Source organism: Coffea eugenioides, chromosome 6 (genome assembly GCF_003713205.1).
Source record: "Coffea eugenioides isolate CCC68of chromosome 6, Ceug_1.0, whole genome shotgun sequence".
NCBI classification, from domain to species: domain Eukaryota; kingdom Viridiplantae; phylum Streptophyta; class Magnoliopsida; order Gentianales; family Rubiaceae; genus Coffea; species Coffea eugenioides.
The window spans coordinates 24,769,644-24,788,447 of NC_040040.1; the positions used below are offsets into that span (position 1 = coordinate 24,769,644).

Below are 18,804 nucleotides of genomic sequence, written 5' to 3' on the forward strand. Positions count from 1 at the left end.
AGAATAAAAACTCTTCAGAAAATCCCTTCATTACACAATCAACAGATATTTACAGCACCCAACACTAAACTCAAATCCAAGCACAGACTGTGATAAGCCTACACATAATGGGCAGAAGACACATTAACAAACAGCCATTAGAAAGAAATGTTCGAAAATAAATGGAAAATATTGAGATCTTTACCTCAAATTATGTCGTGACAACCTTAGGTCTTGTTTTCCTTCTGATTCAGTCTTCAAATTCTGGCTTTTCCCCAAAATTCATGGTACTGGCTCAATTTAGGGATATTTGCTATCTACTACTCTACTAAAGCTGCCCTATCAGCTTGGGTAGCTCTTTTTTTTTTTTTTAACAAAGATGATGGGAAAGTTTATTGAGAATGATACGTGCCTCATTGCTAAATTACAGAACCAAGAGTACCAACAGCTACCATTGGACAAAAATGAAATACCATATCTCAATGGAAATATTCAGAAACAAGAGTTTGCAGTTTTGAGTAACATTAGGCCAAAATTACCTCTTGTTAGGAATCTCCATTGCTTGAAACTGAATTCAGCTGCACAGGGCAAACAATAACTTGTGCAGCATTTCAACCTAAATCATCTAAAATTGCAAAACTTTTATAACTTCTTCACTATGACCAGACACTCGTTCAAAAACCTCTCAAGCTCTGATGTATATACACTGGGAAAAGTCCGATAATGGTCAACATGAGGTGATGCACCAAAGTTGAATGCCCACACATTTTTCCCACTTCTTTTCTGTTCTTCAACAAATGACTCAACTGATAAGAATGGAATGACCTTATTAGCTGTACTATACAGATAAAGATGTGGGCAAGAAGGCCGGTTTTTGGAAAGGACAGAGATTATCTTTGTCAACTGCTGTTTGACGTCGTTCAAGTTTAGGAGATAAGAGAAGAGCTTCTCAAATGCTGACAAAAGTAAGGTTTTAACGGACAGGGGCTCCTTTTCTCGCAACTTTGAGGTATCAACTCCACTTTCCAATTGATTTCTTCCTACAGCTACAACTGATGGATAAGATGATGAATTGTATTTCTTTAGCAGGGCTGCAGTAAATCCAGCAGCCCAGACCTTGGGATCTATATTAGCGTCACCTCCTGAATCAACAATAATTCCCTTGATTTTCTCCAATAAATCTGGCCTACTTTGCAAATTCTCAAGAATGGAACCATACCTCCTCAGATGCTTCGGATTCGACCCAAGCCATCCCAACAAAACTGCAGCAAAGATTGGCCCTTTATCCCCGATGACCCCATTTTCTCTAGGGTGAATTCCATCAAGAGCGTAATTCCAGTGGAAAGATTTAGCTTTTTGGTCAGAGAAAATGCGGAAGAAGATTGAGGTGGAGAAGAATGAGTTGAGGAGAAACAGTGAAGAATTGAGGGAATGGGAAAAGCCAAATGGGGTTGTTGAGGGGTGGTGGGGAATGTGGGCGTTTGAGATAATAATGGAGTGGTGATTTTGGGGGTTAATAAACGAAACTGCAGGAGTTGGAATTGGGCGATGATGATGATGATGATAGTAAGGAGGAGGAGAAGGAAGCAGTGTGGAAAAGGGCTTTAGAGGAAGCGGCTTTTGGAGAGGGAAAAGGGAGTTGGGAAGATGGTGTCCGAAGGCAAAGAAAGAGGGAAATGAGTTTTGTCTGAAATTTGGCCAAGTGTTGAGTGTTTTTCTTCCAAATCAGCTTTAAATGACGTCGTTTCTGCTTCTTTTAGAACCCCGCCTCTACTCTTTCAATTTTCAGCTTCCCGCTTCCACTATTGCACACTAAAAAATACGCGTTGTCTCTAAATTGTTGAACCTTTTTTTAATAAAAGTAACGCCTTCTATCTCTTTTTCTTTTCCCAATCTTTGTGTAATTAACATTGTTTATTATGTTGAGCTTTTTCATTTCACATGTTATATTAAAACTTTGGAATATGAAAATTTAGTATTTTTTGATTTTTTTCTTTTTTTTCTAACATAGGTTTTTTAGGATCTCTACAAAAAATAATGTTCAAAAACTAAAAGGCTTATTAAAAATATATTTATGATTCAAAAAAAGACCTTTTAATGTAAATATTTTTGGTATCAATTTAATAATTTTATCAATTATGCACGAATTGTGGTTTGACAAGACCAAACAATCTGTTTAGTTGATCAAATAACCAAAATGGTTTACTAATACATGCATGAAACACTAAATCTATTTGATACAAGTACTGATTCATACACCATAAAAAATTTGAATATTGTAAATTGTAATACATAACAACGCCAGTCATGCAATTGTCAAGATTTTTACTTAATTTCATATTAAATTTTATTATTCTTTGCCATTATTTTCACACTATGTTAATCAGTAATTTTCCATATGTTGTCAAGAGAACTAAATAATGAATTCATGATATTTTTTAACTTTATAACAAGGTATTAGCTAAATTTGGAATAATTAAAAAATAGGTATATATTTTTTTTACAATACCTTCCTTATTTTGCCAATGATAAACACAAAATAAAGTGTAAAGCATAGGGTGCCATAATAGAATTAATAAAATTGGTTTATCACGTACGAGGCTAAATTGCAAAAGATAAGGTGTCATGGTAGAGTTAATGAGATTAGTTTACCACATACGGGGCTAAAATATAAAAGTTCGGTTGTCATAACATAATTAATTAAATTATTTACAGCATATGGGCCATATAGAAAAAATTAGGGTGGCATATGGGGCTAAAATGTAATAGTTAGGGTGTCATATAGTAGAATTAATAAAATTTATTTACAACATATGGGCCATATTGAAAAAATTAAAGTGGTATGTGGGGTTAAAATGTAAAAATTAGGGTGTCATAGTAGAATTAATAAAATTTATTTACAACATATATGGCATATTGAAAAAATTAGGGTGACATAGTAGAATTAGTGAAAGTAAATTGGGAATAAACACTTTGGACAGTGACGACTAGTTGTTGTCACTAATTTAGAACTGACAACTATATTGTGACGATATTTTAAGTTATCACTGTAGGACCAATTTCAATGACAACCTATTTTCCAGTCGTCACAATGGTGATCTCCCGCCACACTGGCTAGTTGCGCGCCATCCATATTGTGACGACTTATCCCATGTTGTCACTGTTGCCGGGTGAACCCACGATCAACTATGATGACATTAAAACTCGTCACTAAAGTTTTCAATTGTGACAAGTTTCTCTGTTGTCACAAAAGGCCAAATTTCTTGTAGTGGAGAGAAGAGGAGAGAGGACGAGGGAGGGAAAGGGAAAAAGGAGGAGGGAAAGGGAAGTGGAGAGAGAGAGAGAGATATGAGAAGACGGTGGTGGTGGGTAATGGTGGCAGCTGGTGGAGGAGGGGGGAGGAAAAAAGAAGATGGGGGATGAATACTTTCTAAAAATTTTATAAGTATCTCAAAAATTTTAAAATTTGTAAAAGCATCCAAGATAGTTTAGGCAAAGGAATTTAAGCACCAAATATAAAAAGAAAAAAAATTAAATAATAATAATAATAATAATAATACATCACTTGTAGGTCACATATAGGTTACAAGTGAAATTTCATATTGTTTAAAGTTTAAGAGGATTATATGGACATTTCAAAATCATAAGGTGTCCGATTGATTTTTGGCGAAACCACGAGGAGGTTTTCTGTATTTTACCTTTTGTATTACCGGTTTATTTGGGATTTTATAATAAGTTGACAAACATCCCACCATTTTTTATAATTATTGAATAGTTACCAATTCCTTTGAATATGAATTTATCTAAATTTAAACTTTATTAATAAATTTCCATACTTTTGATGACCATATTCTATTTTTTTTCAAAATTCTTTTGATATTTTTGAATTGACATTAAATTTGAAAAGCATGAGTGTACTTAATAAGTTCAACATTAGTTGGACAAGTATTCAAACATGTGACAACTGGAAAGAACAAGAATCCATTCATTTAGTTTATGCTTGTAAAGAGCTAATTGTGATTTCATAATGCACAAATAATGCACGTGCAAATCCTACTACTTATTTTTTGAAACTTAAGGTATTGTTATGTAGAGAGTTACTTCAACATTTTTGTACTTGTTAACGAGTAAACCTGATATCTTTAGGATGCAACCATTCTAAACATGTCTTGATGTTTTAGAAAGACACATAATTTGAAGTATATAATTTGTTGGCATAGACTAATGTAGAACTTACCATTGAAAAGAGAAATTTTAGTGGCATAATTGGATCCTTAAACAATCTAATAAAGGCATGGCATACCATTTTGCAACCGTATATCATTACAAATTGAGGAGCTAGTACACTATCCCACTGGAAACAAATCTCAAACACTAAATAGCCTCAATCGGACAACTATATGTTTACCAAATGTAAGGGAAATAATTGAAATAAGTGGAATTTCCTACACTTATCCCAAAAATTTACCACAGGATTAATATTTGTACATGAAGAGGTAGTTATCCAAGGGTTTAATCCTCATGGTTGTGGAAAATAAATGAATAAATAAATATATATATATATATTGAAAACAACTTTCCAGACTCCAGCTCTTAAAAAGCTCCCAACTACCCATCTCTTTTTCATAGAATTTGATTTATTTTAATTAGATAAAATTACTTAATATTTGACTATATACTTATGATATTGAAGCTATCAATTATTAGCATTTCCTAAAGTTGACTAATTCATGTTAAATTTACATATGACCTCAAATTGAAATCTTAGCAAACTTATATATGACTATAATTCAGAAAGATATAAATGACCATAACTAAAAAGTCTAGAAAAGCAAATTAGTAATCTCAAGATAATTCAAATAATTAAGAATGTACAAAAGTAATGGGCATTCTTAAGATTAAAGAAAATATCATGAATAGGAAACTAAAAGCATTTACAAACAGAACTTTCCAAGATTTTATCGAAACTTGCCAGAAAGTAGATGTATGACGAATTAGTTTTGTGCGTGTCTAGAGTATAAAAGTGTAGTAGATTGAAAAGCAACCTCTTACAGACATAAGTGATGTGAGAAATACAATGTAGTCAAGGTGAATGTTTTAGTATGTCCATATCTTACCTTATAGCTAGTTCTACGTACCCATTGTTCGGTGGAAGATAAAGCAGAGGGATCAATCTCTAATCTTGGACTCAGATCTAAAGCGTTGAGTATGACGTGCGCGGGGTATACATATAATATTAAGCTCATCGCAATCAAGTTTTACATTTATAAATTCCTAAATACCCCACACGCGATTTATCGCAAGTATACGAATCGTGAGCGAGTATAGGGTATTAAGGGTCGATCCCACAGGGAAGAATGCAATTACCGATGTTTTCAAACTCCTTTATTATTTAGACTACCACAAATATAAAATGTATGAAAATAACACTAGAAATCTCCTAGAGATATGGAATTCCTTACTACTCTTGCAAATGAGATTACCGGTTAAGTGAATGCTATTATCTTGACTAGTTATGGCGTAATTTCCTAATTTATGTGAAACCAACTTTCGTAGTGAATCAACTATACTTGTAATTAAGCCATACCTACTCTCGTGGTTATGAAATTAACTACAAGTTCATTTCTTCTATGAAATTACATGAAACAAGTCACTTAAGCCACATAGGTGCACCTCTACTTTCGTGAGTGTACTCCCTAGGCTTATCACTTCTTTGAACTAGTGTTAAATTCCAATTTTCATTGCAAACTTAACACCTTAAGATTATCATAATTAATGGCCAGTTAATCATGATTAGATAACCAAAAGTGATAAATAATGTACTCAAAATAATATCATCAAATAGCCAAGTAAACCTCACAAACAAAATATAGCAAGTTCAACCATAACTCTAGGCATAAACTTTAACTAAACATAATAAAAACACAAAGCCAACTTGTATTATAATTAAACATGAAATCCAATACAAGAGAGAAAGTAGTAGAAGAGATATCACCCTTGTCACATGAGATCGACCTCTTCATCTTTGCTCCTCCAATCTTCATCCAAATCTAACAACAAATACAAGATGGATAAACTACTCTACCTATACTATACTAATGAACCAAGGAAACTCTAGTGAAAACTACATTTCTGGTGAGTTTCTCTAGCCTTCTCCCAAGTTATTTTGAATCCTGTAAGTCCATGGCTATATATAGATGAATTCCATCAGGAAATGAGGCTTGAAACATCCCTTTTACAGCTGCTAATTGGTTGTCATACGTTCATCCATAGCTGTAAATTGTTGAAGGAGAAAACAGGTTGTACCAGCAGCTATTTTTGACCAGAATCTGGCTACTTCAACCGCTATTTTCTCTATGATGACGGCTAAATTAACTCTTGTACAAAACATAGAAGTTGTAGTCCATTGAAATAGCTGTCCAATGCCTCAAGAATCATCCAATTTGGAGCTGTCTAGACCGAGATATGATAAAAATACCACTGACTGGTCAATTCCGCATTTTCAGCTCTCAGCAGTAGACTTTTACTTCTGTATTTTGACATTTTGACCAGGAAAACAGCCGAATTGGACTTTGATGTCTTCACACCAAATGTAGATATATCTCTTAGCTTCAAAATTTGATCCGATCTGTGTAGCTCCAGATATAGTCAAAATACGAAAATGTGTCTGAATTGTCAAAGCTGACTTTTTCTTGATTCAAATTGCATTTTTCCTTTTACACTTCATATTTTATTTTCACCATTTTAATCCATCTTCAATCATCCAAATATTTTCTCAATGCACTTCATTTGATGATTGAATCAATAAACCTACAAAATATGAAGTTTTTACCATAAAAATCAATAGAAATGCAATTTTCACACTTTAACCACAAAATGCATATTTTCACTAGAATCTTAGTTAATTATTTATAAAACTAAATAAAACACACCAAAACTAATTAATAAAGCACACTAAAAATACGTAAAATATACTCTTATCAAATACCCCCACACTTGAACCATTGCTTGTCCTCAAGCAATAAGAAATACAAACCGACAATGATCCAAAATTTGAAAATAAGCATATGTAGCATTTCAACTTCATTTCCTCAAAACAAAGTAAATAACCATTATGCAATTATTCAATTAAGTTCAAGTACTCATAATATCAAGTAAAGGAGAGCCAATTATACCGTCATTATAACAAATTCAAATCAATTTTTCATCCTTACCCAATCTTACAAGTAAGTAACTCATATGGTCAATAATATGCTTCCTAAACCCATGATCATCTTCTTATTTAACTTAAAGAGGGATTTATTTATATAATATAGCTAAATATTACTTAAGTTGTGAAAGTATCTTTTTACGCGAGGATCGACATTTTTAGATGAAGATCACCGGTTACTCAACACTTCACATACTCAAGTTGCTTTGCATACTCTTAATTCAAGTACCGTTTTACGCGAAAGTCGACATTTGTAGATGAAGACCCCGGTTACTAAGTACAAGAATCATTGGAGTAGAACAAATCTTATTCTATTTTTGTCTTTTTCTTTTGTTTCTTCATTTTTTTTTTCATTTTTTTTAAAGTAAAGATAATAACATTCCCTCGAAAGCATAATCATGAGAAGAGTATTGCAATTATTGACCATATTTATCACTTAACTTATAAAATCCAATAAAGAGAAGAAATTTCATCAAATATGCAAAAAAATATAGGCATAATTTTCTCCACTTTAAAAGATATACTTTCCTACAAATGCAAAAATTATAATCACATAATAGTCATTTCCAAGTTAAATGAGAAAAGAAGTGCTTAAGCCACATATTTTTATCTCAAATGTAGAAGAAATTTGAACTACTAATGGTATGAAACTTGTTACCCCTTGGATAAAATTGAAAAAATATGAAACTTTTTGGGGCAAGTTTGCAATTTTGGACAAGAGTTTAGAAAAATTTTGAATTTTAACACAAGTCCAATATTTGCAACTAATAATTCAATCACATACAATGTATATAATCTCAATTCTCCCCCCACACTTAACATACACATTGTCCTCAATGTGTAAAAAGGAAAATCAAGATAAAGAAAGTAATACTCCCCTATGTAGTGATTGAATATGAAGCTTCAAAATCCATTGTCCGTGTAACTCCAACGCTTCATAAGTTCCATTGAATAACCATTAGTAATAATAATCGAAACATAGAAAATAAGAAACAAAAGTGATAACAAAGGCTTAATAAAACAAAACGGCGATCCATAATTTCAACCCTTTGTTTTGGTGATGTACCTATATAAAATATACAATAAGCAACTCAAGGTACAAGAAAATATATGAGGAAAAGAAGAAAAAAGAGAATCAAGGAATCTGCATTTTTTTTTTCCGAAAACGCGACTCATCAAAACGCGCCACCAAGCCGCGTTTTGTGAAGTCGCGTTTCTTCACATATCTTGCAGGATCGAAAACGCGACTATGCTTAAAAACGCGACTTGGAGTCGCGTATTTGAAGTCGCGTTTTCAATTTTTGATCAGGCTGGAAAACGCGACTTGGTAGAAAACGTGACTTCCTGTCGCGTTTTGAGGCGCGTTTTCTTCAGTATAGGCGCAGAATTGAAAACGCGATTATGGAAAACGCGATTCTAAGGCGCGTTTTCAGCCCAAGTGCGTTTTCTTCTGCGAAATTTTTGCAGAAAGCCAATTTTGAAAAATTACCATTTGTACCCCAATCACTCAAAATGCATCATAGATCATTTGTTTGCTAAAATTCTCAATGCATGCACATGTAAAATGATCAAAATATGCATTTTAACCCCTTCTAACAAATCAAAAACAACAATTACTCAAATTGAGGGGTTGAGTTCCTTGATCAAATTTCGTCTTTTTAACCTCATTTGGTCACTTTTGCTTCCATTTCTAATACCTACAAATGAAAAATAATAAAATAACTCAAACACATACTTTAAACATGAAATCACACCAAAATAACATAAATAGCCAAAACATTGGGTTGCCTCCCAATAAGCGCTTTTATTTATAGTCGTTGGCTCGACTATTGAACCTCATTTTTCAAGGAGGTTTGGTTAAAGAATAATCCACCATTTTTGGTCGTGGTGGATCATTAAATGGTGACTTTATAGCAAAAGTCACATGATCTAATGATAGGAGAAATGGAATTGACTTACCTATCCCAAGTGTTTCATAAATATTACCTTGAATATGCACCACTTGAGAACTTACCAACGGAAATGTCATGAGAGTATCCTGGGCAGCAATACCCTTAGAACCTATACTTTCAATGCACTCCTCAAGAGGGGTGAAAAATGAGTCATTAAAACTCACCTCTTGAGGCTCAAAGTTAGTTCCAAAGATATTATCATGTGAAATGGATATTTGCTCATTAAAACACAATTGAAATTCATCATTTTCATCCAAATATAATCCATTTTCACATACAACATTCCTACCATTCATGCTAGGGTCATCTTTCATATCATTAGAAGAAATAACTTCACACAATGCATGCAATTTCTCTTGTATTCTACTAAAGTGAGAAGTCAGTTCATCTATTCTTTCTTCAACCCTATCAAAACGGTCGGAAGTTGCATTAGCTAATTTTTCTAAAGCTAACTCCCAAGATGGCTTAGAATCATTAGCTACCATTTCAATTGCCAACTCCCAAGATGATTTTGGTTCATATTGGACACATTCAGGTTGGTAATCGTAAAAATATGAAGAATTATTATAAGTACATTGATTATCCCAACCATAAGCAGGAGAATTGTTCCAACTAGCACTATATCAATCAAAACAAGGATTGTAATGCTCTAATTCATCATAATAACCCACATTTTGTGCTTGCATACATGTATTAGTAGCATGATAACCTCCACACAAGTCACAAATCACATGATAAGAATTAAAATCATTAACATTCCTCCCTTGCTCAATTTCATGCATAATTGTGTCCATCATAACATCAAATTTTGCCTTTAAGCACCTTAAACCATCTTCAAAAGACATACCTTCAGTAATTTCTTGGTTACCTCTGTTGAAGGAGCTTTGCACTAGGTAACCATCCATTGCCAATCTTTCATTTCTCAAGCTTTGTCCTCCCAGTTCACCTACCCTCCTCATTATCTAAAATTACTTTTAAACAATCTCAAAAGTAAGATTAGTTAAGAAGGATAGATTCCAAGACACAAACTAAAACAGAAAAAAAAATAATAATAATAAAAATTGACTCAAAAAAATGACATAAAACACACAAGATACAACAAAAACAACAAAAATAAGAAAAATTGTCTAAATTAATAAAGTTGCTCTTCACACCGATATTGCCAAATCTTCCCCGGCAACGGCGCCAAAAACTTGACGTGCGCGGGGTATACATATAATATTAAGCTCATCCCAATCAAGTTTTACATTTATAAATTCCTAAATACCCCACACGCGATTTATCGCAAGTATACGAATCGTGAGCGAGTATAGGGTATTAAGGGTCGATCCCACAGGGAAGAATGCAATTACCGATGTTTTCAAACTCCTTTATTATTTAGACTACCACAAATATAAAATGTATGAAAATAACACTAGAAATCTCCTAGAGATATGGAATTCCTTACTACTCTTGCAAATGAGATTACCGGTTAAGTGAATGCTATTATCTTGACTAGTTATGGCGTAATTTCCTAATTTATGTGAAACCAACTTTCGTAGTGAATCAACTATACTTGTAATTAAGCCATACCTACTCTCGTGGTTATGAAATTAACTACAAGTTCATTTCTTCTATGAAATTACATGAAACAAGTCACTTAAGCCACATAGGTGCACCTCTACTTTCGTGAGTGTACTCCCTAGGCTTATCACTTCTTTGAACTAGTGTTAAATTCCAATTTTCATTGCAAACTTAACACCTTATGATTATCATAATTAATGGCCAGTTAATCATGATTAGATAACCAAAAGTGATAAATAATGTACTCAAAATAATATCATCAAATAGCCAAGTAAACCTCACAAACAAAATATAGCAAGTTCAACCATAACTCTAGGCATAAACTTTAACTAAACATAATAAAAACACAAAGCCAACTTGTATTATAATTAAACATGAAATCCAATACAAGAGAGAAAGTAGTAGAAGAGATATCACCCTTGTCACATGAGATCGACCTCTTCATCTTTGCTCCTCCAATCTTCATCCAAATCTAACAACAAATACAAGATGGATAAACTACTCTACCTATACTATACTAATGAACCAAGGAAACTCTAGTGAAAACTACATTTCTGGTGAGTTTCTCTAGCCTTCTCCCAAGTTATTTTGAATCCTGTAAGTCCATGGCTATATATAGATGAATTCCATCAGGAAATGAGGCTTGAAACATCCCTTTTACAGCTGCTAATTGGTTGTCATACGTTCATCCATAGCTGTAAATTGTTGAAGGAGAAAACAGGTTGTACCAGCAGCTATTTTTGACCAGAATCTGGCTACTTCAACCGCTATTTTCTCTATGATGACGGCTAAATTAACTCTTGTACAAAACATAGAAGTTGTAGTCCATTGAAATAGCTGTCCAATGCCTCAAGAATCATCCAATTTGGAGCTGTCTAGACCGAGATATGATAAAAATACCACTGACTGGTCAATTCCGCATTTTCAGCTCTCAGCAGTAGACTTTTACTTCTGTATTTTGACATTTTGACCAGGAAAACAGCCGAATTGGACTTTGATGTCTTCACACCAAATGTAGATATATCTCTTAGCTTCAAAATGGTACCAAGATCACCTTGATCCGATCTGTGTAGCTCCAGATATAGTCAAAATACGAAAATGTGTCTGAATTGTCAAAGCTGACTTTTTCTTGATTCAAATTGCATTTTTCCTTTTACACTTCATATTTTATTTTCACCATTTTAATCCATCTTCAATCATCCAAATATTTTCTCAATGCACTTCATTTGATGATTGAATCAATAAACCTACAAAATATGAAGTTTTTACCATAAAAATCAATAGAAATGCAATTTTCACACTTTAACCACAAAATGCATATTTTCACTAGAATCTTAGTTAATTATTTATAAAACTAAATAAAACACACCAAAACTAATTAATAAAGCACACTAAAAATACGTAAAATATACTCTTATCAGAGTACCATAACAACTCCATTTCTCATGGTAGCAAATACCACCTAGTTGCGACATGAATTAAAATGTTTCCATTTGAAATCCTTAAACAGAAGTCTCTAATGGTCCACTACAAGTATTTGACAAATGATCGTCTAAAGAAGTCAAATACAATATATCTCCTCTCCAAGTGTTTGTGGAGGATGAAGTGGTAAAAAAACTGCACTGCTGATGGGTTCCAGGCTTTTTTGATTCATACATTGCAAGCCAATCTTGCAACCATATGCTATTAACTAAACAATAAATCACGAAACCTATCTTAACCAATGGAAATGGCTTGGTTTAGTGTTTTGCTAACAATAGTTATTACTACAAATTGGTGCTGATGAAATTTGACTCTTTCCTATGTATGACAAAGCAAACTATGATGTAGTCAGTTTTTTTTTCCTTACATATGACATTTTATACCTCTTCATTACTGGTTCAATTATCAATCTTAGACCAAATACTCAACAAAACCTACATTTAGTTCCTATTAAACAAGAAAATTCCTAATAAATCTTACAAGAAGTCTAGGACGAGAACATATTTGTTTTGTTGAATTACTCTTTTAACAATTTTTAGATAGTAGTACTAAGTGAAGAAATCAAATTGTGTATACATGGAATGATTTGCCCATAGATAATTAGATAACATTAGCTGCTCAAGACCACAAATTCCTATTAGCATGTGAGTGTGACATATTTGATTTAGAACAAATTAACTTGAGCATCTACTGTAGTAGAGACCAATACTTTTGACGCGTTAGAAAAGGCTAAGCAACTAATCCTTTTCAAATGAGAGTAAGCTTATTTACAAGCTGTTAAATGTATGGAAAATAATTAAAAGCTTTACATGTGCAAAATTAGTGCTATAACTCAGACTCTCACATGTTGTAGATGAGTATAGTTGAATCGTCTGTGCCAATAGCAACTAGGTTGTTATCTTGTGGGGCTAGAATGCCATACATGTAGCTGCAGGTGGAGCCAATGGGAAGCTTCTCACTTTCTGCAATTGCAGTTGACAAATCAAACTGGTCATGTAAAATGGTAATCTAGTAATAGACATAGCAATTTAGTTTTTTCAAGTGTTCAAGAATTTGGAAACTTTGAGTTGCCCTTCAGTAATAGCTATTAGATTGATAGGATATCTGTGGAAGTCAGAATAAGCATTTGTTTACATTACTGAAGTGTTTTGGTTTATATTTTCTGCATGCATTTTGCTTTTTTCTCTACCTTTAGCACTAGTTAATAAGCGATGAAATTTTCACAAATAAGTTCCCACGAGTTCTTATGTTAGTATGATTCAGTTTGATTAAATTTCAATATACCTTTTGACCTAAGAATTGCGATCACCTCCTAAAGATGTTAATCACATACTTACCTCAAAGGTTATTGTGTTGAACAAAGAAACTATTTCTTCCTGATGCTAATATGAGATAAGAGTCATTCCTGGATAAAGCAAAGCATGGTGAAGCTATTTGAAATGGATCATCACTAAGGTTGTTGGTTATAATTATTCCACTTTTTGGATGCCATACACAAGGGAGATGATTTCTTATTGCCTAACAATTTTGTTTTTTTCCATTTGACAAATTAGAAAAAATAATTAGAGTCTAACAGAAAATCAACACACAAGAAAATAGTGATGCACATATACAATTGGGAAAAGATAAATGTACAAATGAAAATAGAATCGATTAACTTTTCTATCTAGCCATAATTGTTATACCCGCTTCCTAACCACTTCCAATTGTTTTTTGATGCAATTATTTAATAGGAATGATGAGGAGATGACCTCTCTATTTCAGATCAAAAATCCATTCCAAGAATGTTTTACTTCAGCACAGATGTCCCACAATTCTGTCACATGGATGAGGAGTTGAATTTTGTAGCAACAGACTGCCAATTACATTATTTGCCAAGATTTTGACCTTACTATCATCAGAAAAACAACCAAAAGAGTGTCTTCCTTGTTGAAGCAAACATAAGGCTTTGCATTAAAATAGAGAAAGAAGCCAACAAGTAAATGAAACACCATTTTTATAGTCGTAGACTATAAATGTATAATCCTTATATGCAAGTAAAAGTGATAAGAGTTTATTTTACGTATTTTTAGTGTGTTTTATTAGTTAATTTTGGTTTGATTATTTAGTTTTATAACTAAAATAACTAAGGTTTTGGTAAAAATCTACATTTTATGTTAAAGTGGCTAAATATTGCATTTTATGGATTTTTATGGGAAAAACTTCATATTTTGTAGGTTTAATGATTCAATCATCAAATGAAGTGCATTGAGAAGATATTTGGATGATTGAAGATGGATTAAAGTGGGGAAAATAAAATATGAAGTGTAAAAGGAAGAAATGCAATTTGAGGACAAAAATCAAGAAAAGTCAGCTTTGACAACTCAGACATATTTTCGTATTTTGACTATATCAGGAGCTACAATAATCGGATCAAGGTGATCTTGGTACCATTTTGAAGCTAAGAGATATATCTACATTTGGTATGAAGACATCAAAGTCCAATTCAGCCGTTTTCTTGGTCAAAAGGTCGAAACACAGAAACTTATCTGGTTGGTTGAAAGCTGAAGCCCAGAATTGACCAGTCTATGGTATTTTGACCATATCTCCGTCCACCGATCTCCAAATTAGATGATTCTTGAAGCATTGGAACTCTAATTCAAAGGGCTACAACTTTTGTGTTTTGCACAAAAGCCAGTTCGGCCTTCATCATGGAGACAAATGCAGTTGAAGTGAGGTCAAAAGTAAAAACGTGTCTGGCAGCCGAATTTCTGTAATTTGCTCAGCCATTTTTCTCATCTTCACACTACTTTCCAGCTAGAGTTGGAGAGAAAACGTAGGCTGCACATGCTTCAGAAGACATAAGGAAGAGATATAGCCAAGGTTCCAAGTCAAAAGCCATTATTTTTGACTCCCTTAACAAATCCAGATTTGGAGAATCAAAGTGGAGAGTCATAGCAGAAATTTATGACTGGTAAGGGAAGGACTTTTCATCAGCTTATATGTAGAGACATTTGAGGTCTATGAGGAGGGAGGAATCATACGGGAGAAGCTTGGAAGTGCAGAAATGTAGTTTTTCCATTCTCTTAGTATTAGATTAGTGTAGTATAGTTTAGCTAGTTAGTTCATCCACTCTTGTACATTATCTAGATTAGGATGAAAATGGAGATGAAGAAGGCAAGGTGATGAGCTCAAGTGACATGGGTTACATTCCTTTCCAACTCTTTATCTTTTGTATTTGATTCCAAGTTTAGCTAATATACAAGTTCTGGATTTTATATTTAATATGTGTTTTTAAAGTTTATACCTTGGGTTTGGTTGAACTTCCTATGATTGTTAGTGTTTATTATTTGGCTATTTGATTGCTAGTATTTGAGCAAGTTATTTAGCACTTTGGCTCTTTAAATCATGATTAATCTGGTACCATTAATTCTGATTATCTAAGGTGTTGTTTCTGCAATGGAAATTGAGATTTAACACTAGTTCAAGAAGTGCTAAACATAGGGAGTACACTCACGAAAGTAGAGGTGCACCTATGTGGTTTTTAGTGATTCATTTCATGTAATTTCACTGAAAAAATGAACTTGTAACTAATTTCATAACCATGAGAATAGGTATGGATTAGTTATAAGTATAATTGATTCACTACGAAAGTAGGATTCAAATGCATAAGGAAATTACACCATAATTAGCCTAGATGTAGTATTCAATGATCCAAATATAACACTTGCATGAGTAGTTAGGGATACCACAACCTAAGGAGCTTTTATTTGTTAATTTCTTGTATAAGTGCAGTAGGTTAAATTTCTTATCATTAATTGATAGTCTAAATAATAGAGAAGCTTTAGTAATACCGATAATTGTTCACTCTTCCTTGTGGGATCGACCCGATATATACCCTAAACTACTAGTTGATCTGTATACTTGCAGTGAACGGGTGTAATTCGGTATTTTTTAGCTTGCACGTATGTAAAATACCCGTCAAAAAGCATATCTATACTATACATAAAAGTGCATTAAGTGTTTCTTACTTTTTTATGTACCTATTTTTCCCTTAATGGAAACACTATTCTCCTATCTAATTAGCTTACTCTAAGATACATTACCTGATAGTTAACATTGCCTGACAGTTTAAGTGTGGATGTATACAAGAATATAATGCTTCATTTAAAGTTTGATTTTAAGTTAGAAAATGCAAGCTTCATGCTAGATCAAAAGCTGAGAAACATGCTACTAACTGAAAAAAAAAACATGTTTTAACATATCTTATATTGCATGATTATGAAATCGAGATAAAGAGTAGAGGGATAGCCATATGCTAAGTTCTTCACAAAATTAATACATTTTCCTTCTTTTACTGATATTCACATCTATCATTTGTTCAAATCCAATTACAACAATCAAAATTTACAACTAATTTAGTGATTTATTTCTCCAATCAATAATTACGTGCGACGCACGTGCATTTTAATTTCTAATTATTCTAAAAATGTGTAAAGCCCAAATTGAAAGGCCCCCATTAGCATCAAGAGAGAGTTAAAATCTTGACATTGCCTACGTTCCAAAACTTGAGTAAATATTCATCCCCAATGACCAAAAAGTTGTTTCTACTTGTATTGAATTGCACTATGCCTGTAGAAGATTTGGAGAGCCAATCATAACTTCAGGTTATATAGCCTTGGGTATAGTTCCATTCAACTAAGTATGAGTCTCCATCTTTGTTTGTGCCACAAGAAAAGAGCCTAACAAGTTTTTAATGCTCACTTAGTGAACAGGGAATAAAAAAAAAAAAAAAGAATGACCAAGTACAGTTCTATAATTAAGCACTTGTCTTTTACCATCATCACCATAGGCCATTCTTATGCGAAAATAACTATTGCATCAAAGACAACCCTTGGTTCTATATAATCAAATAACCATGTTTTTGTCTCTCTATTTGTCGATGTGGCATATTCAAACTGCAAGCATTAATCAAAAAAATAAAACAAGAAGAAAAGAAGAAGAAGAAGTAAACCGAATGAAGTACCAAAAATAAAAAGAAAGTCTTTAATGGTAACAAGTATAGAAACTACACAAGGATATCTTCCTTGAGATGTGCACATAACGAGTTTAAAGGGCCTCTATGACCTTCAAATGTGTATTGCTTGTACCAGTCACTGTACCCCATACCTAACATATAATATAGAGATAATTAGTCTATTTTCTCTAATGAGTAAAACTACTAGAATTTAATTTTTTTATTGTTTAGACCTGAATGAGTTTGTTCTCTCCATATGTTATTACAAGAATTTGATCATATGGTGAAGTGAATGCAAGGTTATATACACCTCCCAAGTAAGCATCAATCTTTAGAGTTAAAGCTAGTATGGAAGCTAACATGCTTTAGAATTTAGTAAGAAAAAAGACAATAGAAATAGCTCCAATTGTTTCTTGATGTAATTACTGATAGCATGATAACAATACAACTGGACAATGTTTTTGAAATATGCAACACCTATTACACTGGATATAAGGAATTATATTTTTAACAAAATGAATACTTAGAAGATAGATATCACATAGGAAGTTTGTTTCCTACATACTTACCAGAGAATGAACCATATGGCCTCCATAAAACATGATATACTGATATTTGTTGATTTTGATCATAATCAAACTGTATTTGAAAGGTATTATTTAACATGAGAGTACCAAACTATATTGAAAGGGTATTATTTAGCATAAAAGTATTATTTACCAGATAATGAACCATATGTCCTCCATAGCCTTCAAAGTCACAACTTAAAAATGTCAGCTGATGATCACTAAAGCATATCAAAACGCATAGAATAAATATATGTATACATATGGGATCAAAAGATGCCTAGTAATTGTTTCTTGATGTAATTACTGATAGCATGATAACAATACAACTGGACAATGTTTTTGAAATATGCAACACCTATTACACTGGATATAAGGAATTATATTTTTAACAAAATGAATACTTAGAAGATAGATATCACATAGGAAGTTTGTTTCCTACATACTTACCAGAGAATGAACCATATGGCCTCCATAAAACATGATTTACTGATATTTGTTGATTTTGATCATAATCAAACTGTATTTGAAAGGTATTATTTAACATGAGAGAACCAAACTATATTGAAAGGGTATTATTTAGCATAAAAGTATTATTTACCAGATAATGAACCATATGTCCTCCAAAGCCTTCAAAGTCACAACTTAAAAATGTCAACTGATGATCACTAAAGCATATCAAAACGCATAGAATAAATATATGTATACATATGGGATCAAAAGTGTGACGCCCCCACTTCTCCCTAAGGCGAACCAAAGGGTATCCGCGGGACGCCTGCCTAGCTCTCGCCAGGACTCAAACAATTCCATTCAACTTATAGCCGGACCACACAACACAAGCCAATAACTTAGATACAATAAATGCGGAAGTATTCAAACTTAATAATAGTCATCCATTCTCCAAACCACACGTCAGAATACAGATTACATTTCGTCCAAAGGGTCACATCACGGGGTATCTATCAGCTTGCCACCCGCACGCAGGCATCCCCTACGGAGAGTTTCGCTTCGTGACTCTTCACGAACGAGAGGCTCGGGGCTTTTCCAGACGAAGGA

At 33.1% G+C, this 18,804-nt stretch overlaps 1 protein-coding gene across 1 annotated transcript; it reads right to left on the reverse strand.

Moving 5' to 3' along the window:
- Positions 1–587: 587 nt before the first annotated feature.
- Positions 588–18,364, reverse strand: LOC113773920. Its single transcript, XM_027318515.1, has 5 exons — positions 18,350–18,364; positions 18,199–18,268; positions 17,903–17,931; positions 17,752–17,821; positions 588–1,505 (listed from the first exon to the last, which is right to left on the reverse strand). The coding sequence occupies exons 1-5, from the start codon at positions 18,362–18,364 to the stop codon at positions 622–624; spliced, it is 1,068 nt and encodes a 355-aa protein (XP_027174316.1). The 3' UTR covers positions 588–621.
- Between the last annotated feature and the right edge of the window lie 440 nt (positions 18,365–18,804).